General features: G+C 51.2%; 1 protein-coding gene across 1 annotated transcript; it reads right to left on the reverse strand.

Annotated features, from left to right (window-relative positions):
• Positions 1-4,364: 4,364 nt before the first annotated feature.
• Positions 4,365-8,205, reverse strand: LOC103647210 (cadmium/zinc-transporting ATPase HMA3). The gene is made up of 6 exons (XM_020548450.2): positions 7,982-8,205; positions 7,584-7,878; positions 6,860-7,465; positions 6,610-6,747; positions 6,178-6,514; positions 4,365-6,092 (listed from the first exon to the last, which is right to left on the reverse strand). The coding sequence occupies exons 1-6, from the start codon at positions 8,174-8,176 to the stop codon at positions 4,730-4,732; spliced, it is 2,934 nt and encodes a 977-aa protein (XP_020404039.1). The 5' UTR covers positions 8,177-8,205; the 3' UTR covers positions 4,365-4,729.
• Between the last annotated feature and the right edge of the window lie 735 nt (positions 8,206-8,940).

Here is an 8,940-nt window from a genome sequence, read left to right on the forward strand (position 1 = left end):
TCCATGTGTTTGAGGAGAAGAAGCTCACTCGGTCCGAGGGGCCGTTTGAGAGAGGGAAAGGGTTGAAAGAGACCCGGTCTTTGTGACCACCTCAACGGGGAGTAGGTTTGCAAGAACCGAACCTCGGTAAAACAAATCCGCGTGTCACACTCTTTATTCGCTTGCTATTTGTTTTCCACCCTCTCTCTCGGACTCTATTATATTTCTAACGCTAACCCAGCTTGTAGTTGTGATTAACTTTGTAAATTTCAGTTTCGCCCTATTCACCCCCCTCTAGGCGACTTTCACGGTGTCTAGGCGCGGACGGTTTGTAACATCGCCAGACGGTCCAGAGCATTCGAGCGGATGATCCGACATTGCCAAGAAGCCACGGTGACCACGTACCTTCAAACCACGACAACCAGAAATAGGTACGTGGAAAACTAACACGTTCAAGGCAGCTGGTCGGTTGGTCAAACCCGACCCGACCTTTGATCAATTATTGTCCAAGTATGTGAAAAAGAAGGCCGACCCCAGTGACCGGCCAGCAAGGCGACCTCGCTCGCCCATTCATGAGTAGCGTCAGGAAAGACCAATTGGACCACCTCACCAATCGGAAAAAATGTAAGGTCATATTATCCAGTTAAGGCCTAACATACCTGCATGGACACCTCCACCCCCATATCTACCTATGTCATATCCATATACATGCATACCTCCACCATATGTCCCAAATCAAATGTGGGGCATACCATCATATCCATTTGGGATGCCACAGTACCCCACCTGGGGGGCACCCCAAACATCTGTTCTTGACAGGTTGACGCCTCCAGTACAAGACCGATTGAGAGCCCCTCAATCTGGTCCACGAGCACAGGCCTAGCAAGATTGCCGAACCACTCGGCCCCAAAGGCTGACTAATCCGGCAGGGGGGTATATAGCTACGACCTCCAACAGTACGATAAATAAAAGGGGACGTCGTTGAAGTAGGAACAACATATGTCATCGTACAGTAAAATAACGAAGGGTCGATGATTTCTGGTAAATCAGCCAACACAAACAAAAAAAGAAGATACCGCTGTCAACAAAACGGCCGATTCAAAATACTCCATGCCCCAATGGTGCCCATCGGGATTAACGCGATCGCAAAAGCGAAAATTACAGCGCCTGAGAGCAAATGAGAACCAGGAAAAGGAGGCGGAAAGAATATTCAATGACACGCATCCGTAGTATCCGCCACCATAAAAAAGATGGAGACCAAAGGCCGTTGAGGAAAATCAAACAGCCACAAAGATAGAAAATAAAACAACAACTGTGCAGCTCTTTGCAGGTATGGCAGACAGTCCGGCTATAAAGATCGGACCAACCGTACAGGGCGCGGACCGTCCGACCCCTGAGGCTGAACCATCCGCACTACACCAAGACACCTCCAATGATGTACCGACACCCATGGAGGAAGATGACCTACAAGGAGAAGACCTGGTCGACTACGGAGCTACGCCAGAACACTTAGAAAATTAGGAAAAGCAAGGTGACGAATTGGTCAAGATCAGTATGATGCTCGGCGGTGCTGGGACTGACATTTCGATCAAAGCTAAAGGGGTCACGTCCGTTGAGTCAACCGTCAAGACCAAGGCCACTGTGTACCATCCTAGTAAGTGGCAAGATGCCTAAGAAAACCGATGTGATCACATCGAGTTAGTTGCTTTTGGTTCGCTCAGCTCCACCAAAAGGCAGGGGGCATATGTTGAGTGCCAATTTGAGCGCGCGGACGGTCCGGCCCTGAGGCCGGACGGTCCGCGCCTGTGGGCCGGACGATCCGCGCGTGCGCAGAGCAGATTAGGGTTCCGAGTTTTGTGCTACGGTTGTTAGCTAGATTCGTGGAATTAGCTCGGGAAATTAGTTTGTAAAGGGTCCAACCCCCCTCCTCTATAAATAGTGAGGTATACGACCGATTTGTAATAATCAATCGAACCTTCAATCAATACAATTTACATTTTATCCTAGGAGTAGTTCTAGTCTAGTCTAGGTTTAGTCTTCCAATCCCTAAATCTTTCGCTTCTCTTCGACTCTACGTCGATTAGAGGAGTCTAGGTCGGTCTACCCGAGCCTAGACATCACCTAGGATCTCTACTTCCCGACGGGGTCCCTCCCGGGAGCGAGATCCAGGCGCCGCCGGCGATCCTCCGCTGCCCCTGCACACGCGCGGACCGTCCGGCTCTAGGGCTTGGACCGTCCAGCCATCAGGCAGGGAACTCTAGCCTCGCGCCAGGTCACGGACTGTCCGGCCCTGTGCCGCGAACCGTCCGCGCCTGACCAGAGAGCACCGCCACTGGTTCTTGTTGAGTGATCGGCGCCCTAAAAAGGTGTCAACAGAGCGGCTCTGTTTTTTGTTTGGTTGCAGAGGGAGGCGCGCGAGCTGCTGCACATGGATGGGAGGGGCGAGCTGTGCGAGCGGGCTGGGAACGAAGCGGCTCCATCGCATTGATTTTTTGGAGTAGGATGGTTCCGGATCTGAGGAGAATATTCTCTAATTGGAGTCACTCCGTTCTAGTTACTTTGTAACCAAACAACAACAAAAGTGGAACAGAACGACTCCGTTCTACTTGGCTCTTCAACCAAACACTACCTAACTCTTATTTTTTTGCCAAATATGTAGAGCTTAATTAGCATTTTTCAAAATATTTTCAATAAACTTTTTAGCTTGCACTCATAACTGTAACTTAGGCCTTCAACATCTAGTGGCACTTGATGACCGAGTTATCCAATTAGAATCCTCTCTTAACAGTATGACCATATATTCTAAATCTGATCACGCACACTATTGTGTCTTGCTCAGTAAAACAAAATATCTTAGCTTATATATTTGCCTTGAGCCCTTGCATTTTACTTTTCTTGTTCCTTTTTTTACATGCTGAACACTTGATCACTCTCTATGGCCTATCACCATCATTTTCATGGTTGCTCACGTTACTCAACCTTTTGAAGTGCACTTAAACCTACCTTATTCTCAACATGTAGAGTAAATGTTAGTCCACTAGTTGTCTCAATTACTACAACCATACATGGAGCTTTCAGTGTTGTCGACAAGCAACCAAACTCCATGAAAAAAATCTTTTAGTCAATTGCTCTAATTGCACTCTTGCAAAACTTGTACTTTCATTTCATATATCTTGTAGGTAGTGTAGTTTAGCTCTCTTATTAGTAGCCTTGTAGGTAGCTCCTAAGCTGTTTAGTGGGTAGCCTAGTTCTAGTGAGTAGTGTAGCTTAGTTCTTTTCTTTGTTAGCTCACTAGTTTCTAGGTGCTTGTACGATTGTGCGCTTAAGCATTTGTTTTTACAAATAGATTTGTGTAGGAGGCTTGTGTTGTATTAACTAGGCTAGACAAGTAGTGGTTATTATGATTGTCTCCTTTACTAACTCTCTTGTGTAGTGTTCTGAGCTTATAGAATTTTTTATTAGACTATTTGCTCTCCTATAGGTATATGTAGATCCTTTCACTTCTGTAAACTCTGTTTATTGATTTTGGATCCCTGATCGCTGTGAGGTTGAAGCAGAACATAGGCCAATTTCTCACCGGAGAAGTTTTATTTGGCTCATATTCACTTCACTTCCCCTCTAGTGATCTTCTTAGTCATTTTAAATATACATGTTCTCTTACTAAAGTTTAGTCTTGTCACATTAGATGCTTGAATGTCAATTATAAGCATTAAATATGGTCTAGTTACAAAACTAACTATATAGATGAAGACTAAACAACAAGACAAATTTATTAAATCTAATTAATCTATGATTAGCAAATGTTTACTGTAGCATCACATAAGCGAATCATGGACTTAGTAGACTCGTCTTACCGTTTAGCTCTCATCTGTGTAATTTGTTTTGTAATTCAAGTTTATTTAATACTTCTAACTAGTATTCAAACATTCAATGTCACAGTGACCGAAAATTAGTTCTAGGTTCAAACGGACCCTTCACTTCATGTATAAAGAGGAACCAATTCATTTTTCACTTGAAAAGCAATCAGAAAAAGGTCCTAGTTCCAATGAAAGGACTTAGATTCCACCCATCTAGAGGTATTTAGTTTTAGGAATTAATCTATTTTAGATGATTTGGTGCATCACGAGTCAATTCCATAAATTTACTGGAATGAACTCATTTCGCATATTATTACTCCCTCAGTCCCAAATAAGAATCCGTTTATTTTTTGTGCCACATTTGATCGGCTTGTCCTATTCATTTTTTTTTGAAAAAAAATGAAAAATCCAAAGCCACATTTTAAGTATATTATATGATAAACAATATCATAGAAAAAATTAACAATAATTATAAAGAAATTTGAATAAAACGAGACAGTCAAACTTTGAGTAAAAAAGTCAAACGAATTATAAATTAGACGGGATAGTACTCTATTCTATTCCACAAACCAAACATGAAAGTGAGGAGTAGAAATATGATGGACTAGCTTATTTCTACCAAACACGCAATTAATTGACGTTCTACCTTTTGACAGTGGAAGCATTTTTAAACCTGAGCCAAACAGCCTAAATACCTTGGTTTAGTAGTACCCTAGTACCGATACTTTGTTCATGGATAAACGCTTAAAAATACACAAGGAGAAAATAGAGAGACAAAAGCAAGCAGCTAAGGATTTGATCACTCTCAATGTTGAAAACTTCACGAGCAACCCAGTCGATCTGAACACTCGGAAAGCTTTTGGTCTTGTTGCATGAACAGAACAGTCAGTATTTCACTTGAGATTTGAGATTGTATCCTGCGCTTGACACTTGAGAGTATTTTGTTTGCCCCAAGAACAACACCTTGCGTTGCATTGTTGCCCTGCCTTCTTAGGAGAGTCACGGGCATCGGTGCAGCAGCTTGTCCTTGCATTCTCGCGGGTGTCTCCTTCGCCAATGCCGCCACAGCAACCTCGTGGCGCAGAGTTCACAGTAGTCACGGTGGTTGGAGTAGCACAAGCTTCGCGGGCGGAGCTGCTGCAACATCCGGTGGCGGCGGTCGGCGCCACAACACCAGGACGCTCAGCGGATGGTGCCGGTATGTCGACCACCACCGCCGTGTGGTCCTGCTCAGACGGCTCGCTTGTCTCCCGACAGCAATGGCAGCCTGCTTTGGTCCCACCGCCTGGTCGTCGTCCCTGAGCGGTTCCGGCCGCGCCGTTGGACGCTTCGGCGAGCTGAGACCTCATGGCCAGCGACCGCGCCGTCGCGCGGCACGCCTCGGGGTCCCCACCCCCACCCCTCCTCCGCCAGCCCGCGCCAGCTGGGTCCCAGAGCAGCAGCATGCTGTGCAGCACGACGAGCAGGCACGTGCCGACGTCGGCGAGCACGGCCACCCACAGCGCGGGGCGCCACGCGGCGGCCAGAGCGAGGACGGCGGCCTTGGCGCCCACGGAGGCGATCACGTTGGCGGCGACGGTTGCGCGGGCGCGCCGCCCGAGCCGGACGGCCGCGGGCACCCGGAGGAGGTCGCTGGACATGAGCGTGGCGTGGCTCGTCTCCATGGCGGCCGCCGAGCCCGACAGGCCCATGGCGACGCCCACGTCCGCCGTGGCCAGCGCCGGCGCGTCGTTCATGCCGTCCCCGACCATCAGCGTCGGCCCGGCCCTCGCCTTGAGGTCCCCGACCAGCGCGACCTTGTCCGCCGGGAGGAGCTCCGAGTGGACCTCCTCCAGGGCGCCGCCGAGCTGCCGCTGCGCCCGCGACGCCGCCGCTTTGCTGTCCCCTGTCAGCATGACCGACCTGATGCCCATCGATCTCAGCTCACGGATCGCCTCTGCCGCGCCGGTCCTACAGTCGTCCGAGAGCGAAAACGCCGCCACGTGGTCGCCGTCGACGATCACATGCCCGATCGACGCACCTTGCTGGCCTTCCATCTCCGGACCTGCTCCTGCTGCGTAGCAGGAGGACCTTGCCATGATCCTTGTGTTCCCAATGAAGATTTGCCTTCCGTTTATCGCTCCGGATATGCCCTCTCCAGGGTAGATACGGAAGTCAGTGACGCTTGTCGGCTCGGGTTGGATGGATTTGGACTGAGCGTACTCGACGAGTGCGGTTGCCATTGGGTGGCTTGACTTGCTCTCAATGCTCGACACCCTGCAACAGAAGAAAGTTGTCATCCATGGAATTTAGTTAGTTCAAACACTAAATAAAAAGGCTGAAGGGATGGATGGATACGTACCAATAAAGAAGCTGGCTCATTCCAACCTTGTCCCCAACCACATGGAACCCATGGACGCTGAACTCGCCCTTAGTGATGGTTCCCGTCTTGTCGAACGCCGCGACCCTGATCTCGCCCAGCGACTCCAGAACGTCCCCGCCCTTGATGAGAACCCCCATCCTCGCCGCCCGCAGCAGCGCGCAGAACGTAGCCACCGGCGTCGACAGCACCAGCGCGCACGGGCACGCGCTCACCAGCAGTACCAGCGCTAGCTGGAACCACCGTTTCGGGTCCTGCGCTCCCCGTGGCCCCAGCAGCAGCGGGACAAGAGCCACGCCAGCTGCAACAGCAACCACGGCTGCAACAACAGACACTTCGTGCTGTCAATTCAATTGCATAGTGCCATCAATAGAGACCATGCATGGAGGTTTGTTTCGTCGCACACGTACATACCTGGGGTGTAGTACTTGGCGCATGAATCGACCAGCCGCTGTGTCTTGGACCTGCTGTTCTGCGCCGCCTCCACAAGCCGCTGCATCCTGGCCACTGTCGAGTTGTCGGCCAGAGCTGTCGTCCTCACGGCTATGTAGCCTACCACATGAACGCCACAGTTTTGTTTAGGATCCTGGTCACTACAACAAAGTAACCGCGCGGACATTTGAAAAAATGTAACACAAAACAAAAAAACCCCCGCAGCTTTTACCGTCCAGGTTCATGGTGCCGGCCCAGACCTCCGCCTGCGGCTGTTTGGGCACGGGGAAGGACTCGCCGGTGAGGCTGCTCTCGTCGACCTCGCTCTGCCCGTCGACGACCACGCCGTCCACGGGCACGACCTCCCCGGCCCGGACAGCGACGACGGCGCCCACCCCGACGTCGCGCACGCCGACGACCTCCCCTGTCTGCGCGAGCACGACGGTGGGCGGGACCATGCTCATGAGCGACGACATCCCGGCGCTGGCCTTGGTGCACGCCAGCGTCTCCAGCCACTCCGCGGTGGTGAAGAGGAACACGATGGCGCCGGCCTCCGCGTAGTCGCCGAGCGCCGCGGCGCCGGCCACGGCCACGAGCATCAGCGCGTTGATGTCCAGGGCGAGCCCCGCGGCCAGCGCCCTGAGCACCATCGGCGGCGCGCCGGCGCAGGCCGCCGCCAGGGCCAGCCAGCGCAGGGAAGGTAGCAGCGGCGCGAACAGGGACGCCAGCAGCAGGGCTCCGCTGGCGACGGTGTACGGGCTCGGCCAGCGAGCGACGACCCCGCTGCTGCCGTACGCGCGGACGGACGCCTCCAGCCCCGCCTTGTTGAGAGCCTTCACTGATGGGATGGATACGAATACGAGCGAGGCAGGGGCAGGGAAAGGGTGAGCCGAGAATCTTGCGCGGAGGTGTTTGGTGGTGTCGTGGTGACTTCCGACGAGAGGCCGGTTGCTTACCGATGTGGGACTGGGAGACGGCGGCGAGGTCGTGCTCGACGATCACGGTCCGGGAGGGGACGACGACGGTGACCGCCCTCACGCCGTCGATCGGCTTCAGGAGCCGCTCCACGAGCGCGACCTCCGCGGAGCAGCACACGCCCAGCACGTCCAGGTACGTCTTCTCCCACTTGCCACTCTTCGCGCCGCCGGCGCCAGCATCTGCGCTCCTGGCCGGCGGCGGTGGCAGCAGCCTCTCCTCGACACTGCCCATCGCCGCCGCTGCTCCTGTCCTGGCCAGAATCAAGGACTGCAGCTGCAGGAACGCGAGAGGCGGAGGGAAAGTCAACAGGAGAACATAGATGGCAGTTGGTGCGCGGAGCACGCAAAAATTCTCGCGGCACGGCAACGACAACAACCGACAACGACGGCGTCCACTGATCAGCGACAAGATTGGAGGTTCTGTGAGCCACTTCTGCATTCGGGATAGGCTTGTGCCAATCTGAGGTGGACACGCTGACATCATCGAGGCACCCATTCCATACTTTCGACTTTTCATTCAGACTTGACTTGCTGGTCACCTCCACTTTGCCCACTTCCTTCTTTGAAACCATTTTACGCTCAGTTCAAAATGAATAATCAACCCTTCGCTCATGAGTGGTAGGAATGCAAAATATTCGACGATGGTTTTTGAAAAGATGTGGATGGTACCATAGATATTAGAATCAGACTTTTAGTATCGAATCAATGTGGATCATCCATTTGCTGGTAAGCTGGTTCATCACCTCGAGAATACCACTATTGTTTGTTAATAGAAAGATGACACACAATAATATACTAGGTAGGTGCCCGTGCGATGCCACGAAACATAAATTGCGAACCTCCAATGGACTTTATTTGAGACAAGTGATGCCCAAGAAAATGGGGGTAAACTGACACAACTATCACTTGCGTTACTTGCCCTATGCGCGAAAGAATCTGACACAGCTATCACCCATGAAGATTTCCGGTTAACTTGTGGAACCGGACTTCATTTGAGACAAGACAACAATACCAGTGTTGAGCTTGCCACTCGGCCATGGCACACACGAGAACACGGGATGATCAAGTAAGAACTGAACAGAATGCACTAATACAAAAGGCTGGCTTGCGTTCGCTTCCTTGCTCCACAGGAAGCATAGCTGATATACAAATCGAGAAGTTTTACATATAGACTTCCCAATATGTAAATGGAGAAGTTTTTATACAAATCAAGAAGTTATACAAATCGATAAGTTTTACCTAGGAAGCATAGCTCCACAGTAAGAACTGAACAGAATCCAGTTTTACACGAGAACACGAGAGCAGGACCTTTTTTTTTACTCTACATGTAAAACTT

This window comes from Zea mays, chromosome 2 (assembly GCF_902167145.1).
Source record: "Zea mays cultivar B73 chromosome 2, Zm-B73-REFERENCE-NAM-5.0, whole genome shotgun sequence".
Lineage (NCBI taxonomy): Eukaryota > Viridiplantae > Streptophyta > Magnoliopsida > Poales > Poaceae > Zea > Zea mays.